General features: G+C 37.9%; 1 protein-coding gene and 2 long non-coding RNA genes across 3 annotated transcripts in view; 1 reads left to right on the forward strand and 2 right to left on the reverse strand.

Moving 5' to 3' along the window:
• Positions 1–25571, reverse strand: part of LOC110386620 (guanylate cyclase 32E) — a 53783-nt gene that overhangs the window by 9800 nt on the left and 18412 nt on the right. Inside the window, exons 3-11 of the mRNA XM_038016722.2 lie at positions 24247–24399; positions 23732–23869; positions 23221–23487; positions 22812–22943; positions 16887–17184; positions 9281–9472; positions 5759–5936; positions 1650–1790; positions 828–951 (exon numbers count right to left, since the gene is read on the reverse strand). Coding sequence (XP_037872650.2) covers positions 828–951; positions 1650–1790; positions 5759–5936; positions 9281–9472; positions 16887–17184; positions 22812–22943; positions 23221–23487; positions 23732–23869; positions 24247–24399 — 1623 coding nt within the window. The remainder of the gene's footprint in view (positions 1–827; positions 952–1649; positions 1791–5758; positions 5937–9280; positions 9473–16886; positions 17185–22811; positions 22944–23220; positions 23488–23731; positions 23870–24246; positions 24400–25571) is intronic.
• LOC134200405 (uncharacterized) lies at positions 17429–19938 on the forward strand. Its single transcript, XR_009975309.1, has 2 exons — positions 17429–18308; positions 18520–19938. It is a non-coding gene; the product is annotated as an uncharacterized LOC134200405 (long non-coding RNA).
• On the reverse strand, positions 19922–22221 carry LOC119629753 (uncharacterized). Its single transcript, XR_005245660.2, has 4 exons — positions 21399–22221; positions 21144–21320; positions 20662–20769; positions 19922–20279 (listed from the first exon to the last, which is right to left on the reverse strand). It is a non-coding gene; the product is annotated as an uncharacterized LOC119629753 (long non-coding RNA).

Consider the following 25571-nt stretch of genomic DNA (forward strand, 5'->3'; position numbering starts at 1 on the left):
AGAGAATGTATATAATATATATATGTGTATATATGTATATCGACGCTTGAAAGGCAAACGTGACTAAGCGACAATGCGTGAACTTTACAGTAGACTAATTTAAAATTGAAACACCTAAAAAAAATTATATTTTAACGGATCTAGCTGTAGGATTGAAATGATTTTAATAGACCTAGAAATATATTTTTTTGCGCATTGAATATGGTTATTGTCAATCATTTATGTATAAAGCAGTTATTGTTGCTTAGTCACGTTATATTATTTACACGGGCTATTTGGTCTTTTAAGAGTAATTTTAAGTTGTAAAGTAATAGGCGAGCCATTTAAAGTTTAAAATTTAGAACAAATAGAACAAAAAAAAAACTTCTTCAGCTATTTGAATGGAGTAAACTTAAATGAAGTTCAATTAAAAACATCGAACTGTTGTTGCTAATAACAAATAAAACGGACATTTAATTACAAGTATAAATTTCGGTAATTAAGTGAAATGTCCATGATGAACCACTCGATATATTTTAACGACCTTTATAAATTCTGAAATAAGTTCTTGTATCTTTTACCACTTATTTAAAGAGTTCTGTTTGCTTTCGACGACATTAAAAGAAAATAATTTATGGTTTGACGAAATAAAAAAACAAAATGGCGACATGACATTCAATGAACCCTATACTAGAATTTTCTCGCGGATGTAGGGTTGTTTTGGTCTTAGATCGCAATATGATCCAACTGTATATGGCGCACGCGGAGCAGCCGGCTTACAACGGACAGATCGCGTGACCACAGAAGCTGATTAAAAAATTAATTGACAGCAGATTGACAGTGATTACCTTCATTGGCGTGTTAGTGGCCGCCATTTTGGTGAAGCCGACGATATCGCTGAAGTAAATGGTGACGCATTTGTAACTCTCTGCCTTTACTCTTTCGCCGCGCTTCACAGCGTCCGCGATGGTCCTGTACTCGAATATGTTCATTAATAACTAGTATAGTCACTAATGGATGACTTTCGATACCTTAGCTTCAGGGTAAATGATCACCAAAACAATAATAATTTTTTTAAGGAATTTTATGACCTGGCAACTAAGACGTTTAGGTCATGTCTTATTTTAATTTGTATTCTTATTTTTATGAAAAATGACAATATGGAGTGAAATGGTGCAATCGTGTCAAGCGATGAACCGGTGTTCCAATCATTTTTCTAATGAAATACGTACTTAACAAATGTTCACAATTGACTTCCACGGTGAAGGAATAACATCGTGTAATAAGAATTAAACCCGCAAAATTATAATTTGCGTAATTACTGGTGGTCGGACGTCTTGTGAGTCCGTACGGGTAGGTACCACCACTCTGCCTATTTTTGCCGTGAAGCAGTAATGCGTTTCGGTTTGAAGGGTGGTGCAGCCGTTGTAACTATACTGAGACCTAAGAACTTATATCTCAAGGTGGGTGGCAGTATTTATGTCGTAGATGTCTATGGGCTCCGGTAACCATTTAACACCAGGCGAGCTGTTAGTTCGTCCACCTACCTATGCAGAAAAAAATAATAATAATCACATCACTCAAAATATTGATCGCAAGAAATAGGTTGCAGGGATACTCTTTGAAATTAGGGCGCTATGTGTGGTCCTCTGCCTAGGTCTAGAATATACCTGGGTAGCATTCTGTTCAGCAAGTCATCGATCTTCTTCTTCTCTTGCGCGAGTTGTTCCGTGCGGGCCGCGACCAGAGTCTCCAAGTTCGAAGCGTACCTCTCCATCATGGCGAGCATGTTGTCGAATATGTTCGTTTTCCTACATGATATATACAGGGTGTTACAAAACTACCCGTAAAGTCGAAAGAAGGTTAAATAGGGCCTTATAGCGAGTCCATTCACGTTATTTAAGAATCATAGTAACGCTGTATCACATACCCAAAAAAATAAAAATATATTATTATTTTTACTGATGCGCAAATTCTATTTTAGTAAAATTAAAGAGTAAGCTATGCAGAATGTACCTACATTTTTACCTAAAACGACAAAATTTTTGACAATTACGACAAGTACTTGAGTATAATAACATCCTTGTACTGAGGCCTTTCTGTTAAATAATCTGGTTCCCTGACATGACAGTTTACTAGGGTTGACAAAATTTTTGGTTTTGATAATTAATTATATTTTTTACGGGGTATTTTGTAACACGTTGTATATAGTAAACTAAATTTCTAAAATTAAATCATATTTTTTTTTTATACATAATAAAATGTAATAGCTCAAATTGACACATTAAGAAGTGTTTACATTATTTGAGACGAAATTAATATTAGTAGGCATTCACTGTATTTATTTTTTACGCGAGTGACTAAAAAACCTTTAATGAATCGTCAACAATCTAATCGGAAAAAAGGTCAATGTAAAAATAAAAAAAGGGCCGCCCACGAGATTTGAACGGAGGTTCAAATCTCGTGGGCGACACTTTTTTAAAGGCTTCGTCAAACAGAACGCATACTTAGTTAGCGCTGCGTTTTAACGTCGCGCTCTTTTCATGTCACACAAATTGACTAAATGAGTCCAACGCTCCTTGACGCATTCGCCAAATCATAGTGCCTTTCGATAGCAGTCTGAAAATTTAAAAGTATTAAGATGTCGAGTGATTCAGATGTGGCATTGTATAAGCATGAGTATTTTCTAACTAATTCTATCAATTTTTTGGGCATTATCCAGTATTTTAATACACATTCACTCGGACGCTAAATGAAATTTGTAAAAAATTACAACGCCTGACGTCAAAGCGTTCTAACGCAACGACAGAGCGTTGCGTACTTATAGCGCTGGCGCTGTGTTTGACGGTATATTACCATAGTAGTACAACACATCTCGGCATCATAGCGCGCCGTCAGTTTAGCGTTCTGACGCGCGCTAAGTCCGCGTTCTGTTTGACGAAGCCTTAATATTGTAGTCATGACACGGATATTCCGTTCTGTATCCAGCGCACATTTAATACCCGGCCGATACGGATTTAAAAAAAAATTGTAAATTTGTCACAAAAAGGAAACATCGCTATTCCACTTCACAACTTAAACCAATAATTGTTTTTATTTCAAATCAATACTAATTTAGTAATTGTTACTGCTCTAGCAGCGCTGTTACTGCTGTTACGACGGTAAGAGTAACGCCATCTATCGCCGAATAGTCGAACGAATATCGAAAGTCTAATTATAAGGATCTAGTAGCATCTAGAACGCTCGCGAAGTACAACGCCATCAATTGTCAGATAGCGGAAACACACAATACTCAACTTTTGTGGAATATCCTCGGCGATTCTAGGGATTTCGTCTAGACTATAAAAGCGTTACAGAGATGGCACGCAGTCAGTTAGTAATCGGAACTATTCGAAGCGAAACAGCGAACGGATCACATGAAGCGAAGCGGAAGAAGCGAATTGAGAATTTTGAAGTGTCTGTGAGTGTTTTAAGTGTTGAATACAGCTTTTAGTTGTACTTTGGTGGAACATTTATATATCCCGAACCCCAGCGCGTGACACTGCAAATTGCTGTGTATGTAACCAAATCCTACATAAAAAGGCATAGTTTCATTTCCTTCATAGACACGGTCAGCCTCAGAAAAGTATTACATTGTTTTTTTTTTTTATTGCTTAGATGGGTGGACGAGCTCACAGCCCACCTGGCGTTAAGTGGTTAGTGGAGCCCATGGACATCTACAACGTAAATGCGCCACCCACCTTAAGATATAAGTTCTAAGATCTCAGTATAGTTACAACGGCTGCCCCACCCTTCAAAACGCATTACTGCTTCACGGCAGAAATGGGCAGGGCGGTGGTACCTACCCGCGCGGACTCACAAGAGGTCCTACCACCAGTAATCTCTATTTAATGAGTTTGTCACAAAACAACAGCTGTTGATTTCGAACGGCCATTTTGAAAAGAGCAGGTTAAACCCTATCTCATTCTTTAATCGCTCCCTAGTAATAAAAGTTTGTAAGAAACGGGGAAAATTGAAATTTCGGATTCATGTTTTAAAGCAGTACTCCCGTTATTATATCAACTAGATAATGACCGAGCTTTGCTCGTTATTGTTTTTTTTTTATACATTGTGTTTTTTTAGAAATTATATTTAAATACGACATTAAGTACATATTGTTTATTATTGATTATTACATATTGATAATATAATATATAGAAAAAATCAAAATTATCGATAAACTTGATTATTGAAAACACGAATAAAACATCATTTTCTGAAAATAAATCGTAGCTAGATCGATTTATCGCCCCCGAAATCCCCTGTATACTAAATTTTATGAAAATCGTTGGAGCCGTTTCCGAGATTCAAATTATATACATATACTTAGTCTGGCCATAAATACTACAATTAAAAATAAACAAAATATTACATTTGAATTTGGAATCTGTCATTTTTATATAATTGCTCATTAAGTTTTCTCATTTTGGCGCCAATACATTGTACAATATTTTGCGATATTAAAATGGAGTGGGGTGATAAAGAGAACCGAATCGCTGTGATTGCATTACACAAAGAAGGTATGGAGCCAAATGCAATTTTTAAAACTCTCCTTACGCTTGGTATTAGTAAAATGTTTGTGTACCGGGCTATTAATAGGTGCAATGAGACCTCCTCTGTTTGTGACAGAAAAAGATCTGGCCGTCCACGTAGTGTTCGTACGAAAAAGGTGGTCAAAGCAGTAAGGAAAATAATTCGAAGAAATCCTGTCCGAAAGCAAAAGATTTTATCTTGGGAGATGAAGATAGCACCTAGAACCATGTCGCGTATTTTAAAAGATGACTTGAACAAAATCGAAACAACTACTGAAGCGGTACGCAAAGGGATGTCATAGAAAAATTTTGTTTACGCATGAGAAAATTTTTACAATTGAACAACATTTTAGGAAACAAAATGACCGTATTTATGCTCAAAGCTCTAAGGAAGCTTCCCAATTAGTCGACAGAGTGCAACGTGGGCACTATCCGACTTCAGTGATGGTTTGGCGGGGTATTAGCTATGAAGGAGTGACTGAGCCATACTTTTGTGAAAAAGGTATCAAAACATCGGCACAAGTGTATCAAGATACCATTCTTGAGAAGGTAGTGAAGCCCCTTAACAACACCACGTTCAATAATCAAGAATGGTCCTTCCAGCAAGACTCGACGCCAGGTCATAAAGCTCGGTCTACGCAGTCTTGGTTGGAAACGAACATTTCGGACTTCATCAGAGCTGAAGACTGGCCGTCGTCTAGTCCCGATCTTAATCCGCTGGATTATGATTTATGATCAGTTTTAGAGAATACGGCTTGCTCTAAGCGCCATGATAATTTGGAGTCCCTAAAACAATCCGTACGATTGGCAGTGAAAAATTTTCCTATGGAAAGAGTGCGTGCTTCTATTGATAACTGGCCTCAACGTTTAAAGGACTGTATTGCAGCCAATGGAGACCACTTCGATTTTTTAGAAAATTCGAGACTTTATATTTTAAATTGTTTTATATTTATGTATTAAACAAACACACTATAAAAGTAATAAATGTTATTTGCAATAGATTTTTTATTATTTTTAATTGTAACAGTATTTATGGCCAGACTAAGTATATTAATATACAAGAATTGCTCCTTTAAAGGTATAAGATGATGATGATTGGCTCTGTTAACCGCACGACAGATTAACAGTTAACATGTCTACCAGCTACGTTCATAAAAGACCAGAAATGTCCTAAGATTGGTATGGTACACTCACTTAAGTATACTCACATTCCAGCTTGCATGTCCTTCAAACGTAGTCTCACTAGCCTGAGATCTGGTCTTAGGTCGGGTCTCTCGCACCAGCAGGCTTTGAGTACGGCAAGCACCGACGGTCGTGTGGCGACTCCATTGAGGGGAGGCCTGAACAATACTCCTCCGATAGGATGTCGTACGCGCCCAATAATTTCTGTTAGGTTAAAAAAAAACCAGTTAAAATACGAGAGGAAATTGAACAAGAAAAAAAAATGTTTGCTCATTCTTGATTTCCAGATATTCCAATAAAATATGTATAAATTACGTTTGGGTCTTCGATCAAAGGCCCTTGAAAAAAATATGCTTTTATTAACATTTTCCTTATGAAATAAAGTAATAAATGGTAGTTGATATGTTTTATATATACTCTAACGTTATGTAATAGGAGTGAAATAGAAAAATAATATGGTCCGAATTGAAAACCTCGAAGTGAGTTGAAGTAATTTATTATTTTATTGCTTAGATGGGTGGACGAGGTCACAGCCCACTTGGTGTTAAGTGGTTACTGGAGCCCATAGATATCTACAACATAAGTGCGCCACTCACCTTGAGATATAAGTTCTAAGGTCTCAGTATAGTTACAACGGCAGCCGCCCTACCTTTCAAACCGAAACGCATTACTGCTTCACGGCATAAATAGGCAGGGCGGTGGTGCCTACCCGCGCGGACTCACTAGAGGTCCTACCACCAGTAATTACGCAAATTATAATTTTGCGGGTTTGATTTTTATTACACGATGTTATTCCTTCACCGTGGAAGGCAATCGTGAACATTTATTGAGTACGTATTTCATTAGAAAAATTGGTATCCGTCTGCGGGATTCGAACACCGGTGCATCGCTCAACACGAATGCACCGGACGTTTTATATTAGGCCACGTCGACGACAAGTAAATTCAAAGGTAATAAGAAATGAGTTTCTCGCCTGATTTTCTCAGTGGATCGCGATTCTGATCTGAATTAGCAAATTACTCAAGTTGAGCCCGTGAACTCACTTCCCCATCCGGGCGTAACTGGAATAGCTCCATAGGCTACCAGCGAATAGGTACAGAACAAAAAAATATGAAAAGAAAATGTTTGAAAGACGCTTAAAGAAAAGCTCTTTGGCTTCGGCTTGCAAATTTCTATAACATTCTAAGGTAATATTTCGTCAGACAATAGAAGAGGAAATAAGACACCCTCGTCTTAAAGACAAAATGCCTGTTATATCCTTGTAGCTGTCATTGAACAGAAAATAAATATTTGACAATAACCTGAATCTCGCTAATGAAATTTTCTAGATGAGTCTGCATATACCTAGTCAGGTCATAAGTATTGTCACACAGTAAAAACTTTTCTTTTAGAATGCTGGCCACAAAAAAGTTTATTGAATTCGAATTTCGAATTGTTCATGAAAATAAAAATGTATACTTTTAGAATTTTACTCATTTTTAAATATGGAGTGGACGCTTAAAGAAGACCGTGTTGCAGTTACTGCGTGGCATCGTTGCGGTTACGCGCCAATTCAAATTTTTAACATACTGAAAAATTTGAATATAACCAAAAGATTCGTTTATTGTACCATCAAACGATACAGTGAAGACTCTAGTGTAGATGACAGGTCAAGAAGTGGTCGCCCTCGGTCTGTTAGGACTCCAGCAGTGATAAAAGCTGTGAAGGCGCGAATTCAAAGAAATCCCAAACGTAAGCAGAAACTGTTGGCCCTTCAGATGGGGTTAAGCAGAACCACGGTGAAAAGGGTGTTAAATGAAGACTTAGGGCTTCGGGCATATCGAAGAAAAACAGGACATCGTTTGAATGCTCGTCTAATGGACCTGAGACTGAAGAGATGCCGCGCTTTGTTGATGCGGTACGCGGGAAAAAAATAAAGGGAAATTCTTTTTTCGGATGAAAAAATTTTTACCGTAGAAGAGAGCTACAACAAACAAAATGATAAGGTGTACGCACACAGTAGTGAAGAAGCGAGCAACCGTATTCCGCGTGTCCAACGAGGTCATTTTCCATCCTCGCTCATGGTATGGTTGGGAGTTTCTTATTGGGGCTTAACAGAGGTACATTTTTGTGAGAAAGGTGTAAAAACGAATGCAGTTGTGTATCAAAATACAGTCCTGACGAACCTTGTGGAACCCGTTTCTCATACCATGTTCAATAACAGGCACTGGGTATTCCAACAAGATTCGGCGCCAGCTCATAGAGCGAAGAGCACACAAGGCTGGCTAGCGGCGCGTGAAATCGACTTCATCCGGCACGAAGACTGGCCCTCCTCCAGTGCAGATTTGAATCCGTTAGATTACAAGATATGGCAACACTTGGAGGAAAAGGCGTGCTCAAAGCCTCATCCCAATTTGGAGTCACTCAAGACATCCTTGATTAAGGCAGCCGCCGATATTGACATGGACCTCGTTCGTGCTGCGATAGACGACTGGCCGTGCAGATTGAAGGCCTGTATTCAAAATGACGGAGGTCATTTTGAATAAACTTTAGTGTCATAAGAATCTATGTTTTCTTAAGTTCATTTTGGTATATGAATGGTTACATAATGAATAAACTTGTTTCAATTATTTTACATTAAACATGTGACAGAATTTATGACCTGACTAGGTATAGATTTTGGGACCTCATGCATGACATTTCGCGCACAAATAAAGTCTCTCCGGGACCGCGCTGCGTTTACCCTCGATATACTTTACCCTTTGATTTGTAAGCGAAGTAAAATGTCCCTTCAGAGCAAGGTAACACTTTACAAAGCTTGCATACGATCCGTCATGAGATACGCGATTGTCGTGTTCGCTATCGCGCACCCACATAGAAACCCTCTAATCCCTCCCGTTTTTGCAGGTCAGCCATTGGAGCCCCGTCATTCGCGAGGAACGTCGACCTGCACGATGACCTGGGCCCTTGAATCGATCAGAAAACATCTAAAGTCCTGGGTCTACCGAGCAATTTCATCTGCTCGATTGGAAATCTTACCCCGGTGGTAGAAGAAGCAAGAACCATTATGAAAAATGCCGAGTGGCTTATCGTTCAGATGACATATGTTGGGCTCTCCTTATAAATAAATCATCATAAAAGATTAATGCATAATATGCATTCGTATGTGTGTGTCCATTCAATCAATAAATATAATAGGATAAACATTTATAATAAATACTCAAAAAAATATGCGTCGGTGAAAAGCATAAATATATTATTTAAAAATAAATGATCACACGAATAAATGGTAACTCGTACTGTTATCAAGGGGTGCGACTATGCCGGTGTTCAAATGCCACAGATATTTAATTATTGTAATGAAATATCTAGTTATAACATTTTCACAAGGAACTCCCTCGATAAACTAATATCATAGTGGCACAAAATTTGTGTATTGCTAGCTATTTCAGGTTAATCCCCGTGAGCTCACTCACCAGTCACAGCGTAGCTGGAATAGCCCCTCAGGCTAATAACGAATCGAAGGAAAAGAAAAACTACCATACTAGCTCCAAGCTTAGAAAGCTCACCAGCGTTGGTAAGATCCGTATCTCCCCAGGGCCCTTTCCGACCAAGTATTTCGTACAAGATGATGCCGAAAGAGTAGACGTCTCCTTTCTGCGAGCCTCGCGGTGGTGGTTCTGGGTCCCGGAGAAGTTCTGGAGCTCTCCACAGCATCCGGCGTTCCATGAGCAATGCGTCTTCTTGGTCTATACAACCACCTTTTGGGAATGAATAATTTGAATTAATTTTGTAACCTACTAACATTTAGGCCCGTAATATCGATCGTAGTTTAGACTAAAAGCGAAGTTTAATATCAACTGAAGATCAACTCGTAATTAAAATGATAGTTAAACTCTCCTTCGGGGTTAAAACTATCTCAATGTTTAAGCGGTCACGAGGGAGCGATTAACGAATGAGATAGGATTTACCCTGATCTTTTCAAAATGGCCGTTCGAAATCAACAGCTGTTGTTTTGTGACAAACTCATTAAATAGAGATTACTGGTGGTTGGACGTCGGGCTTACGTCGTAGATGTCTATAGGCTCCAGCAACCACTTAACACCAGGTGGACTGTGAGCTCGTCTACCAACCAAAACAATAAAAAAAAAAAGAAATTGTCTCACTAAACTTGCTAAGAATTTTTGATTTAGAAAAATTCAGAGTGCCATGTTCCTTCAATCTACGGCTTTTTTTTTTCTCCCAAAAAACAATTCACCTGTCAAGTACAGTAAAATACTTTCAGCTTGAGACTTGATAAAATATTAAAAAGAACGAATGGAACGGTTGATGGAAATGTTGCCACACGTGAAAATATCATCTTTTATTCAGTCTTTCTCATAAGTCTGGCCATAAATACTGTTACAATTAAAAATAAACAAAATTAATAAATATTACATAATAATAAATATTACATTTGAATTTGGAATCTGTCATTTTTATATGATTGCTCATTGAGTTTTCTCATTTTGACGCCAATACATTGTACAATATTTTGCGATATTAAAATGGAGTGGGGTGATAAAGAGAACCGAATCGCTGTGATTACATTACACAAACTAGGTATGGAACCAAATGCAATTTTTAAAACTCTCCATACGCTTAGTATTAGTAAAATGTTTGTGTACCAGGCTATTATTAGGTGCAATGAGACTTCCTCTGTTTGTGACAGAAAAGATCTGGCCGTCCACGTAGTGTTCGTACGTGGTCAAAGCAGCAAGAAAAAGAATTCGAAGAAATCTTGTCCGAAAGCAAAAGATTTTATCTCGGGAGATGAAGATAGCACCTAGAACCATGTCGCGTATTTTAAAAGATGACTTAGGACTTGTAGCCTATAAGAGACCTACTGGTCATTTCTTAACTGATAATTTAAAAGAGAATAGGGTGGTAAAATCGAAACAACTACTGAAGCGGTACGCAAAGGGAGGTCATAGAAAACTTTTGTTTACGGATGAGAAATTTTTTACAACTGAGCAACATTTTAACAAACAAAATGACCGTATTTATGCTCAAAGCTCTAAGGAAGCTTCCCAATTAGTCGACAGAGTGTAAAGTGGGCACTATCCGACTTCAGTGATGGTTTGGTGGGGTATTAGCGATGAAGGAGTGACTGAGCCATACTTTTGTGAAAAAGGTATCAAAACATCGCACAAGTGTATCAAGATACCATTCTTGAGAAGGTAGTGAAGACCCTTAACAACACCACGTTCAATAATCAAGAATGGTCCTTCCAGCAAGACTCGGTTCCAGGTCATAAAGCTCGGTCTACGCAGTCTTGGTTGGAAACGAACGTTTCGGACTTCATCAGAGCTGAAGACTGGCCGTCGTCTAGTCCCGATCTTAATCCGCTGGATTATGATTTATGATCAGTTTTAGAGAGTACGGCTTGCTCTAAACGCCATGATAATTTGGAGTCCCTAAAACAATCCGTACGATTGGCAGTGAATAATTTTCCCATGGAAAGAGTGCGTGCTTCTATTGATAACTGGCCTCAACGTTTAAAGGACTGTATTGCAGCCAATGGAGACCACTTCGTATAAGCTTTTTATACTTTAAATTGTTGTATATTTATGTATTAAACTAACACACTGTAAAAGTAATAAATGTTATTTGCAATAGATTTTTTTTTCCTTTTTCTCAGTATTTATGGCAAGACTCTGATATCTGAAAAATAAATGAAAATCCATTCAGCAAGATTGTATATCCGCGAACGAAAAAAAAAAACACGCAATATGCCTGCTAGGTTATGTTGTATGAAATCTTCTATAATGATCTTTCTATTTTTATTACTTTAAAAATTGATTCTACTACTTTATTTAGGTTGTCCCACAAGGGCATATCAATCTTTGTAGAAAACTGTAGATACTATGCTATTGAATAATAGATTCGACGAAAAAAGTTGCTAAGTTTCGGAATCAAGAAATCTTTATTCTTTATTGTACACACAGTTAATATTACAGTAATCGCGATAAGATATAAAAATGGCGAGCTTAACTCAACAATCGAGTTTTCTACCAGCTAACCGTTCTTAACGAAGGAAAGCTTTAAATGAGCGGGTAGAAGAATACAATCTAATCAATTTACAATCTAAACATTAACAATAATAAAAATAAAAATAAAACACTAATACACAATATATCAGACTACATATATACATACACAATAAATAAATAACGTAAGCATATACATACACGTACATATATAATGAAATACATAAAATAAATACATATAAGTAATACTAAATTGATAGATAGTGCTCCTTGATTGCCTTCCTGAATACTTCAAGTGAGGGACTTGCACAGATTGAGTGTGGAACTGAGTTCCACAGACGCACAGAGTGCACAGTGAACGAACCGCCGTAGCGGCTGGAGGAGTGAGGGGGAAAATTAAGGAGAAGGGATCTACTTGTACGATTATCTATATTATATATACTGCCAACCCTTGAATTATGTTTCACGTATGATAACGTTATAAAGCTGGCTACACATCAAAAGATGCGATTTTTTTTTTTGCATAGATGTTTAGTCTAGATGGCCCAACATGCGTTAAGTGGTTACCGGAACCCATAGACACTTACAATGTAAATGCCGCCACCCACCTTGAGACGTGAGTTCCAAGTCTCCGTTTTTCAGTACAACGGCTGCCCCGCCCTTCAAAGCGAAACTCATTATTGATCACGGCAGAAATAAGCAGAGTTTGTATGTATGTACAGTCAAACCTGGATAAGCGAGAGTTCAAGGGAGCACAATCTCATTCTCGCTTATAGAGCTTTCTCACTAACCCGAGTTTCTTGCTAATGCTCCCTCTGAATTTCATTTCGCGATTTTCCGGATTCAAATGCATTCACTATTTTAAGTTTATCACTTAATGACAGTACTTTAATTTTCCGTTTTGACATGATGCAGAACAGAACTTTCCTTCGCAATTGATTAACGATAGACTGAGTAAGTCCGACAAACAGGACGGTACACAGGCAGTCCATTCGAAAAGAATGCGTTACAATAACAACGTTATTTAGTTCCACGAAATAGAATAGGTTCAATATTGACGAGAAAACAATACAAAAACAATGGTAGGAAGTTCCACGAAAGTTAAGAATGAGTCATAAAATAGCAGATGTTAAATTTGTAATTTGTTTTGTCATTTGTTCCTCCTAAATAATATAAATAAATAAAGCTCGACTGTCGCTTATAGAGGTATAGATAAGGAGGTCCATGAGAGAAAACGACTCTCTCTTACAAAGATTTCTGTTTCTCGCTAATAGAGGTTTTGGGATCTTAAAATGACAGGTCCTGGCTATTACTCTCACTTATAGAGTTTTCTCACTTATCCAGTTCTCACTTACCCAGGTTTGACTGTATTTGTTTTAGTACTAATTTCCAAACGCACCTCCGCTGTTAGCACTTTATTTCGCGTGGGCCAAAATCCGTACTCACTAGTGTGATTATTTCCCAGGGTACCCAAGTTTCAAATTTACTTTCGGATTAGTAACATCATTTTTTATGCAAAATACCATATTTAACGTACATCTATATCTATACTAATATATAAATCTACAGTGATAATTACGGACGTTCCGTTATAACTACTGAACCATGCATCCGATTGACTTGAAACTTGGTATCCATGTAGAAAATACGTGTACTTAATGGATAGGTAGAATGAATGGTACTTATATTTATATGAGTGTTGGACTCCCTAATAATAATGACAATAAATAATAATGTTAATTTTAAATGCGCAGCGAAGCGGGCGAGTACGGCTAGTATATTTATGTGTACATAAAACCGTAAATTCCAGAAATCTTCAATTTTCAATAACATTTTCGCAAGATCCGTTTTGAAACAAAGCATAATAATATTGCTCTTAATTAATTTATCTCTGATAAATTCGTTAAGCTCCGGAAATGTTTGCAAACGGAAAACAGAGAAATTCTTTTTCAATGGACAGAAAAAATGATATCTCTGCTTTATATACGTTTATTTGTACATCAATAAACATCAAATGTATTTACGAAATCGGGGAAAAAGGCTTTTTGTTTCTTCTGAGAAGAAAGTTACAGTAAAATCTTTTTGGTCGTCCTGTTTGTAACTGGCTGGTCTTAATAATAAATATGTGACGTTTTCATATTATTATTATGAAGCAAAGACGATTTTTTCCACCATTTTTATATCTTCTGCTTACTATAAAGTGGCAAATAACAAAGAAAGTGAATACATTTTCAAGTTTTATTACAAAAAAAGCCAAAGATGCGACACAACTATAGTTGAGACCTTAGATGGGCCCTCTATGGGCTCCAGTAACCACTAAACACCAGGTGGGCTGTTTGCTCGTCCATCCGCCTAAGCATTGAAAAAAAAACAAGATGCGAATATAAAATGTGACGAAAGACTTAAAGTAGCACAAATTTGATTCAAGCGAATTGTGTTGTCAAATATGGAGCTCGCTCTGGTCGACGCGGTACCGAAAAAGCAGATGCCAATTTTGAAAAAGTGCAGTCAGATTGGTATTTTAATACGCTTTTATTAGCTTACGTACCTATGTATATTTGTAACGGTATGTTTGTAATCTTTGAACATGATTTTGAACCCCTTTAGAACGTCGGGTTAACTCGAAATTTGGCATACTTATTATGGACCGATGACAATTCAATATTTAAAAAAATATTGAAAAAAATATATTGAATAGTTGAAAAATAAATAATAGTTTAAAAAAACTAACAAAAAACGCTTTTACAATGATATTTTATATGTAAAAAGAAGCGCTTTTATAAAAAATGCAACTAAAAAATAGAAAATAAATTTTAATAAATTTTAATTAAAAATATTGTTTAAAAATAAAGGATTGTATTGTAAAAAAGCGTGGGGTGTTTTTCAGGATATTATCAAAATAACCCTTCTACTCATATCTGTTCATAAATTAATTAAGTGGTTACTGGAGCCCATAGACATCCACAACGTAAATGCGCCACCCACCTTGTGATAGAAGTTCTAAAGTCTGAAGTATAGTTAAAACGGCTGCCCCACCTTTCAAACCGAAACACATTACTGCTTCACGGCAGAAATAGGCAGGGTGGTGGTACCCGCCCGCGCGGACTCACAAGAGGTCCTACCACCAGTAAATCCACCAGTAAAAAAAAACTTCACAGACTATAGCGCAATCCAAAGGTGATTCGCAATAAGGTGTCGATTTGTTTATGGTGGGACCGCAAGGGCTTCAATCATAATTAGCGCTTCATCATCATCATCATCATCATCATCGTCATCGACATCATCATCATCATCAACGTCATTATCATCATCATCGTCATTATCATCGTCATCATCATCAACATCTCAGCCTTCCATTGTCCACTGCTGAACATAGGCCTCTCTAATTGATCTCCAGTTAATTAATTAGCGTTTACCAGAGGAAGTCCTCGTATCGGATCTAGCTCTACTGCCAACAACTTATGAAACACAAGCATCAAATGAAAAAAAAAAAACAGCCGGAATTTATCAACAAAAAGGGTGTGGTTTTTTTTTATCACGATAACGCCAGACTATAGTCGTACACCTTTAACCACTCAGCAAATATTGAGAGAGAGAGATAATAATATAACCCTGACTCCACCCTGTACGTACCGTGTAGACTTTCACTGTTTCGGTCATTTAAGGATTTTGGGTAGCATTAATTGTTGGCTTAACATCAAGAGGGGACTGTCAAAACTACTTATCACTGTTTTCTTTTCATCAGAAGTCCCAAAACTTCGATAACAATAGAATTATATTATTCTCCATAAAAAAAAAAAACAAGTTATCCAACAAAATGGCACAAAAATTTAAACATATTATTATTTATCATAATCAAATGTACATAGACTATAGTAAAGTACCATCAAATTTGTAACAAATACGAAAAATCCGTTTCCCTCGAAAGATGTTCAATAATTTCTTAATTACAAAATTAAAATAACGAATGAACTATTCTTCGCTGGTAGGTATTTGTGGCAGACATCGCTCCTTTGCCACTTAAGCAGGGCGGCGGGATTCGGAACATATCTAACCACTGAAGATTTTCAATCTCAAAATAAAAGTACTTTGTAATAAACAAAGCCGGTGATAAAAAACATGGAAAGATCGTTTTTAGTAATGACGAATACAATAATATCCACAAACCACAAGTCGTAGCATGTAATTGGCTCTGGAACGTAGCCGGCCACTAAAACGAGATAAAATATCTTCGATAGTGTCCTCAGTAAGGGCAACATTGACTACGTTTACAGCTCTTTTTTTTTTTTATTGCCCATTTAGGCAGACGAGCATACGACCCACCTGGTGGTGAGTGCTTACCGTCGCCCATGGACTTCAGCAATGTCAGGGGCAGAGCCAAGCCGCTGCCTACTAGATCTAGATGAGAAGCATTATCGTTTATATGGGCTAGCTGGGTGGTGCTATAGTTAGCGCCCTTGCCTGTTGCGCCGAGGGTCATGGGTTTGATTCCCACATCGGACAAATATTCGTGTGATAAACAGGTTTGTTTGTTCTTTGACTGGGTGTTTATTTTCTATAGGGTCGCGCGAACTTTGACAGCTCATAGCGACAATCTTGGTAAAGCTAACTGTAAAATTTGGCATATAGTTGTGACATTTCACCATGGAACGCTACACGCGCGTCAGCCTTTATTTCTGCAAAGATACGTAAAAAATCGCGCTCACTCTCAAGGGCAACAGATATCGGACGATGATAACCAACTTTTTGTGGCCCAGGATAGATGGTATGGATCTTACGAACATGTGGTCCAACAGGACGGCGCCACTTGCCATTCAACACGGGAACCATTAAATTTATTGGATGAGAAATTCGAAGGCTTCGTTATCTCGCGTGGTGCCGACATCAACTGGCCACAGAGATCGTGTGGCTTAACGTAACCGGTCAACTACTTTCTGTGGGGCTACGTGAAATCTCTATCTATATAGTCTATGCAGGCAAACCGCTCTCTACCGCAGGGAACTCCGTTCAAACAAGATATGAACATATTCTGTATCCCACTGCTAATGTCTCTAAACGACAGTGACCTTTCACCGCCAGATGGGCTCTTCATTAGCGCTCAAAGTGAGCAAAAAACAAGAGTGATAAACTAATAAAATGAACTTACTTTTTAATACATGGAGTCCATAATCAGCGATTTGCAGCACCCATCGGCTGTCCACCAAGCAATTGCTGGACGTAAGGTTCCCGTGTGATATCAGAGGCGAGTCGTGCAAGTACATGAGGCCTCGGAGTAAGTCCGCTACAAGACTGGCAACGAACATGTCGTCCAAGCGCAGATCTCGGTCGGCCAGGACCCTCGACAAAGACCCCCTTGAACAGTACGCTGAGACGATGCAGGAGGAACCAGCTTCGACGCAGACCCCGACGAAGGTAACCAAGTTTTCGTGACGGAGCTCGCGTATCTGTTAAAAAAAGTTATGTACCGACTATCTGAACCGTGTGCATAGTGCGAGTTTTTTAACGTTCTCGATAGCGTAAAAGTTAACTTAAATTTGTATGAAGTTGGAACGTTTGCCTATGTCATAGAAGGGTAAACATTTAGGATTGTATGTAGTTTTTAATGCTGTATCATAAAAAAACAAAAACAATTTTTCTGCCTGCCTGCCTATTTCTGCCGTGAAGCTCCCCGGAGGGGAGTGTTGTAGGTGTTTCTACTATATTTATGTATATTAGTTCATATTATTTATTAATTTACATTGTACACCTACGCAATATTTAATATTATATCATATTTAATTACGTATTCTATAACACACTCTCATACAGTACATAAATACGCCAAACAATCATACATTCACAACACTACTCAAAATTATATTATTTACACAAGCATAGTCGGGCGCAACCGCTAGTATGCGGCAAAGACCCCGACTATGTATAGCTGCGTACGTACTGCCGTGCGATTCTGTAAGCGTTGTTTAACAAACTCGCACGTGAATTTGGTGTGAGTTTTCAAATTGGCATTCTGTAAATTTCATTGTAGTGCCGAATCTACACTAGCGCCCCTCGCGGGTGAATTGAACTAGCAAGCGTGAGTTTTTTTTACTAAAATGTATGAGTTGACGTTTGAAACGGCATTCTGTAGTGTAAATCACGTCGAATTTCGGCAAGAACTTCGCATCGCAAAATCATTTTATTTGTCAAATCAAAAGTTAGTGTTTTAAGTGTTTGTTGTGAGTGAGAATATACGAAAACGTTATAAACCGCTGTTAATTATTAAAAAAATACTATTAATTAACAAAATTGCACTTTAAAATAACTTTATTCTTCATCGATATTTTGTGGAGCGTATATTTTTATTGAAAACATTGTTGAAAGAAGCTGACGCTACGGATCAGCGTGAAAAGCGTCGACAAGCCTACGAAATTCACAATTTATCACTTTTAACTTGAGATGACGACCATGCAAAAGTATAAAGAAAGTGTATAGATTGTCAAAGGATCATATGAACCAGTTAGGGTGTGAATTACACCCTTTGATGAAGACCACTAAAAGCCATTGAAAAGGACTTTCAACTCTTCTAAAGGTAGGTATTCCACGTGGTAAGATTGTGTCTTTATGAACAAAATAGGTACTTTATAACATATTATTAAAGTTTGCCCATTTGTTTATATCCAACTCTCCCATTATTGTAAAACAATACCACTAAACTAGTCTACCAAAAATATCTTGAAAGAATACAAATTAGATTCTCTAATAACTATGTGTATTGTTTAATGATTATTTCTTTGTTTCAGTTATTGTGCACCTTGTTATTTTTGGCCAATTGAAGTTACCAAAAAAATCATAAAAGAAAATATAAGAACATATTTGTCCCAGACATCCCAGTGTATATCTGAGGTTGTGGAGGCTCTGAACAACCCAGCAACTATATATAAATATTTAAGATTCCCACAGAATGCTCAAGAATGGCAAAAGTTGAAAGAAAAGCAAAGAAAAAAGAAGGTGGTTTAAGCTAAATAGGAACAGCGGTGCACTATAAAAAACAAACTGTTTCAAGGCCATGACCACGACCCTCAGTAATGAGGAAATCGATGCAAGGAGGAGGAGGAGAGGTTTAAGCTAAATAAAAAAATGTTTTCTTCATAAAAAATTACCAATATTAATATAATGCTAAATATTGCAGTTTTTATGAAAAATTTAGAATCCTTTGGGTTATTGGGTGTATTGATGGGAAGTTGGTGGCCTTAAAAAGATCTGCTACCAACAAAAAATGGTTTTACTGTCGCAAAGAATATCATGCAAGAAATGTACAATTTGTAAAGCTATTAATATTTTTCGAAATTCTGATATGTAATCCATAAACGAAATGTGTATTAAGAACCTATGTATTCATTTCAGTTAAATTGTAATTGTGTATATTGCTATAAGTTATTGTGAAATATAGTATTTATCTTAAATAAACTTTATTCAGTTATAATCAAAACAAAATAAAATCTACTAGATTAGTCAATGACAGTAAGTAATGACCATTATAATTATTTAACATCTTTTCGGGCTTTCTGTATATTGTCAACGTTCCAACCTTATGACACCTTTTGCTATTTATTTTTTCATTGCTTAGATCGGTGGACGAGCTCCCAGCCTACCTGGTGTTAAATGGTTACTGGAGCCCATAGACATCTACATCGTAAATGCGCCACCCACCTTGAGATATAAATTCTAAGGTCTCAGTATAGTTACAACAGCTGCCCCACCCTTCAAACCGAAACGCATTACTGCTTCACGGCAGAAATAGGCGATAACGCTATGCTATGCTAGCTAATACCTGCTAATAATAGCTAGCTATTGCTTATTAGCAAAGTATCTTCCTCCATATTTGGAGGAAGATACTCCTGAAGCTTTGTAGCACCGCCTTCATTCCGCTGCCCGTAACTCAGTGTAAAGAACAATAGGTATGTTAAAGAGTAGATTCAGATGTTTGCTGATCTATAGGGTGCCAATTTACCACCCTTATCAAGATAGCAAAAATAGTTGTTGCGTGTTGTGTTTTGCACAACATTTGCAATTGTGCAGAGCTGCCAGTTCCCATGATTTCAGATGATGAGATTACATGTACATTATGGTGGTCATGTTGAATTACTTTGTTAAATTTTACTAATTAGCTAACTTATAGTGTGAAGTAACTTGAAATATAAATTAATGATTTATAAAAATAGTTTTATTATAATTTTATTCAATAGTTATATACAATAATTTTGAAATTTGTTTGCATCAGTAACTTATGTGGAAATACAGGTTTAAAATTGCTAGCTGCATGTGCTAATTCCACCAACAGTTCATCCTTCTTGCAGATTGTTGACTATTCATTCCCCATGGTTGTAAGTTTCATTAATTTATATATGGTACTGTGTTCAAAAATGCTTTGGACGACACACATATGAACACCCTGAATCTTCACCTGCAGTTCCTCTATCCACAAAATTCTCTCAGTAATTTGAGTACACTCTGCTTTTCATTGTAAAAGTGGTGAAATAGCAGGTCAGGTGTTGAGGTGCTGAAAAAAATAATAAATTTATTTAAAAACAAGGTTAGGTAAAATACAATGTTTACAATACATGCAACAAAATGTTTTTATTTACAAGTAACAGCATTATACACAAATCAATGTCCCTAATATGGTGGTTCAATGAATAGGTACTTTGACCTGAATAAACACATATCAACCCAATCTCTTGACTAACATGTGAGACCTACTGTGGCTGGAGCTACTAGTAGTAGCATCACAATAAGTAGAAGTTACTTGCATTTAGTTAGAGGATGATAACTGCAAAATAGGTGATTCTTGATGCAATGCTAAAAAGGCAATAAATATTAATTTTTAAAATGCAAGTTTTGTTTAGGTATTTATTTCAGATAATTAGGTATAACATACATACCTGTATGTTTGCGATTGTTCCAATACTGATACATTTTCCGAGTTGGCTATAAATTCTCCTTACAATATTCTGATGATGTGGATTAGTATTTTCAATCTGTTGTAGTTCCTTAAATATAATAAAATAGGTTATGCCTAAATTTTGTTCATTTATTTTAAACTGAGTATGCAGCCTTTAGCCAACATAATGTCAGTTTATGTTATACTCTGGCACTGCCTGCCACCCCTGTACCAGTATGCACACCCTTTACCATAGATACAGTCACCTCTGCATCAATAAATACATTCCAACATCATCAATCTAACTTGCAATACCTAAATTGTTAATGATTTGATTTATTTAATTCAAAATAATTTTTTTGTTGGTGAATTTGAGATACAAATAAATTACCTTCATGCCCTGTTAAAATAGAACATCAATAAAAACGTAGTAGATAGATATATCATACATAAATATATGTTAACATGTCCTAAATATCTCACCGGGAATGGATCTTAACTGACAAGAGAATTTAGTTCCTATATTTTATTAATATCCTTGTTCTCTTATTGAACATGTTGAGATTCGATTAATCCTTTTGTTTCGCTAGCTTTTAACCCAAAACGTTTATCAATGCCTCTATTTGCGCCAATGTCGGATGAGAAGAACGCTCTTTAAATCTGTTGGTAATATATTTAAATTTTACATTATAAACGAATGGATGAAACATTGATAGCCTCAAATTAACTTTTACTTACCTCATAATTTTTATTTAACGTTAAATTCACTCACAAAGTAACAACAAATCTAGAAAAAGCAAAATAAAAACTTCCGACCGCTCGAAATTGTTTTGAAAACAATTAAAATTGTTTTTTAATTCTGGTATTCACCAGTGCACGCAAAGGAACTTAGCGTACAGCCAGAAATTACAATTAATTTCATAAATATATGACTTTTAATTTTCTTTTTAGATATATTAGATGTGGTTTAGACACCAAAGCTTAAATTCATAGTATTTTCTTACAGAATGCTTCTTAATACAAAGAAAAACTGAAACCGGTAAGCTTCGATTTACATTTGCGTGTATACGGCTATCCCTAGTAGTATTGTAAACAAACTTCGTTGTCACTTCACTTCGCTCGAGGCAGGGTAATTAAGATTAGTGTTTACAGAATGCCAAATCAAGGTCATTCCATTGCGAATGCGAAGTGATGGAGAATTTCGTAGTGAGATGCGAGTTCTTGTTTGAATTTTAGAGAATCGCACGGCTGGTCGTCGCCTGCGCCACGACTCGGCCGCCGCTCGCGGCCAGTCGGGTTTGATCAACGCTACGCTAAGACTGTGTCACTCCTCGACTTACGCGTACTCTTTTGCTTCGTTACGATTTATTGCTTTCACCTATTTTGTATTATTGTGTTTGAACTTGCTACCGCTTTATCTGTGCCTTCTGTACTCCGTAATTTCTCCTTCTTAATATTGTTATACCGTCTGTGATTGGAAATAAACTGTCCATCCAATTACGGACTCGTTATTGTGCCGCCCGGCACTGGTGACCTTACCACCACCATCAACGACTACTACCAAACTTGTGTAAGTCAAGGAGTGACACAGTCTTAGCGTAGCGTTGATCAAACCCGACTGGCCGCGAGCGGCGGCCGAGTCGTGGCGCAGGCGACGACCAGTACGTACGCAGTTATACATAGTCGGGGTCTTTGCCGCATACTAGCGGTTGCGCCCGACTATGCTTGTGTAAATAATATAATTTTGAGTAGTGTTGTGAATGTATGATTGTTTGGCGTATTTATGTACTGTATGAGAGTGTGTTATAGAATACGTAATTAAATATGATATAATATTAAATATTGCGTAGGTGTACAATGTAAATTAATAAATAATATGAACTAATATACATAAATATAGTAGAAACACCTACAAGTAATGCGCTTCGGTTTGAAGGGTGGGGGTAGCCGTTGTAACTATACTGAGAACTTAGAACTTATATCTCAAGGTCGGTGGCGCATGTGCGTTGTAGATGTCTATGGACTCCAGTAAGCACTTAACAACAGGTGGGCTGTGAGCTCGTCCGACCATCTAAGCAATAAAAAAAAACAAGCACTTCACTCTTGGTATCGAGTTTAGAAACTTCCTCTATCATAACTTGTTTGTGTTACCTGTTGCAACTCCTTCTTGATGGCTCTTGTGACGTCTATACTCTTTTTCTGCAGTCGTTTGACGGCAACGATGTTGGTGCGATACACAGCTATCGTTGTGTGAGACCGTCCTGCTTCCACTCCTTGATGAGACTAGAGGAAACCGGACAATGATAGCTTGCCTAATACTTCCCCATATAACATTATATGATAATAGCATGGCCAGTACATACAAGCTAGCCGACTTACTTTGCTGCGGCATTTGCATGGATTTTGGTTACCACCTAACACCAAATAGGCCGACAGTGAAATTGCCCAATTTTTTTGGGCAGAGGGCCAAACCTTGTACGAGGTGTCCACGCCTAGGGGACACGCGAGGTATGTGGTACTTGACGGTCTGCAGTTTTTAAGTCAACTAAGCAATACAAACCTTGGCAATGTGTCCATTCTGTGTTGAAATAAACGTTAAATCTTTGGCCTCAATCCTCCACAGCACCGAAGCGAGTTTCTGCTCGTATCTGTAATGTCGTATTAGCAGAACCGCTGCGAGGAGTGCTGCACAAGCTGCAGCGCTGGCAGCTATGATGAATACGGGGTTGTGGGATAGGGAGCACTTCTTTCCGTCGAACCCACAGGGGGGCTCGGCGAGTGGGGGGCTGCCTCCTATCCAGACTATGTTCGATGCTCCAACTAGTTCCTAAAAAATAAAATCACGATGCGAATGCCACCGTCGTCAGATACGAGATCCATTGAGGTTTCGCAGTAGAAATAGGCAAGACGGCGGTACCGAGCCGTGCGAGCCTACAGATTTGCGGGTTTTCGTGAAATTGTGTTAAGTACGTATTTCATATTGGTACCTGCCCGCGGGATTTGAATAGAATCGCATCGCTCTACACGAATACACTAGGTGTCGTTTAGGCCACGACGAAAATTGTACTTACGGGTAACACGTCAGTACTGTTCACATATCTGAACGTGGCGACAGGCTGCGCGCTCCACCCCGCGAGAGCAGTGGAATCCTCCACAAGACCGATGACGGTATAATTACCCTCTGCATCGCCGGCGGAGTCCATGTTAACCTTTAAGATAACCAATTTTCTTGCTGTCAATGGGCTAATATTCTCACGGTCCTAAAGCATTGGGTGGCGACAGAAGCTAATTGATGTTCAAGGTCAATATCATCATTTACTGGTCTAAGGGTCTGCCATAATCTCAATTACATCATATAATGGCTGTGCCGTTATCCAGCCTTTTCACATAAAAACTGGCAGAATGTTGGTACTGAGTCATGTGAACTCACAACACTTCCTACCGTAAATAGCAAATGCTATATTGTAAAAGCACTTGGAGAATGTTACTGCCCACTATCCGGTAAATCCTTCAGTTGCCCCGTTCGTCACCCATGGGAAGAGATAGCGATGATATTCTACAAGCTATTACTTTTCCATGTACTCACATCAAACCCCTGCACTGAACGATAAGTGGTGGGTCGCAGTAACTTCATGATGGTAGCTCCGTCAGTGTGGGATAGGCCTGCCCTCATAGCGGCTGTGGTGGCGCGTGCCCATAGCGTGACCGCATCGTATAGATGGGCCGCCTCTATAGGAACCTGTTAAAATAAATAATTTTAAGTTACGAGACGAGAGTTTTTTTTTCTTATTGCTTAGATGGGTGGACGAGCTCACAGCCCACCTGGTGTTAAGTGGTCACTGGAGCCCATCCATAACGTAAATGCGCCACCCATCTTGAGATATAAGTTCTAAGGTCTCAAGTATAGTTACAGCGGCTGCCCCACCCTTCAAACCGAAACGCATTATTGCTTCACGGCAGAAATAGGTAGGGTGGTGGTGCCCACCCGTGCGGACTCACGAGGTCCTACCACCAGTAATCAGATCTCCACTTTTCCCTACTTTCTGACAATGTACAAGTACTCTTGAGCTCCGAGATCTGCAAATCTTTGTCCTCTTAAAGGATGGATAAGCTGGTAAAGAATCGAATTGCGATTCAGCCTTGGCATCAAGTGTATATAATTCACGCTGTGAAGAAAATCTTCTCCGATGTAAGCTGTGTAAGTAAGCAATTATAGCCCACTCGTGAGTTAGCTAATAAAAATAGCATGACTGAGTTTACGTGGTTATTTAACGTCAAAACGTTTATGTTTCACCTCCAACGATACATTATTTAAACACACTACGAGGGCGGCACTGAAAATTTCGGGAATTAACGAAGTGACAACATTACTATTTAAAAATGTATTTATTGCTTTTCGAAGTATTCTCCGCGAAATTTGACACATTTTTCCATACGATGGAACCAATCATTGAAGCAACCATTCCATTCGGAAGTTGGGGTCTCCAAAATGGCCGTTTTTTAGGCGTCCACAGCTTCTTCAGGTGATGAAAATCTCTGTCCACGCAATTTATTCTTTATTTTAGGGAAAGTATAGAAATCATTAGGGCTTAGGTCGGGGCTGTACGGCGGATGGTCTAATAATTCTATGTTTTCTTGCTCTAAAAGCTCTTTTGTTCTGTGCGCGGTGTGAGAACTCGCATTGTCGTGATGGAGGATGATGCGGCAGTTGCAGTTCTCTTTACGGAGTTCAGAAACGACCTGTGGCAAACAAATGCTAGCATACCATTCTGCATTAACCGTTCTTTGTCCCTCAAGAGGAATAGTCGTAACATGGCCGATTTTGGAGACAAACGTGGCCACAATTTTTTTTGCAACACTCCGTGAACGAACAATTTTTGTTGGCTTTAACTCATTTTCGAGCACCCAAAC

The sequence above is a fragment of the Bombyx mori genome, chromosome 17 (genome assembly GCF_030269925.1).
Source record: "Bombyx mori chromosome 17, ASM3026992v2".
NCBI classification, from domain to species: Eukaryota; Metazoa; Arthropoda; class Insecta; order Lepidoptera; family Bombycidae; genus Bombyx; species Bombyx mori.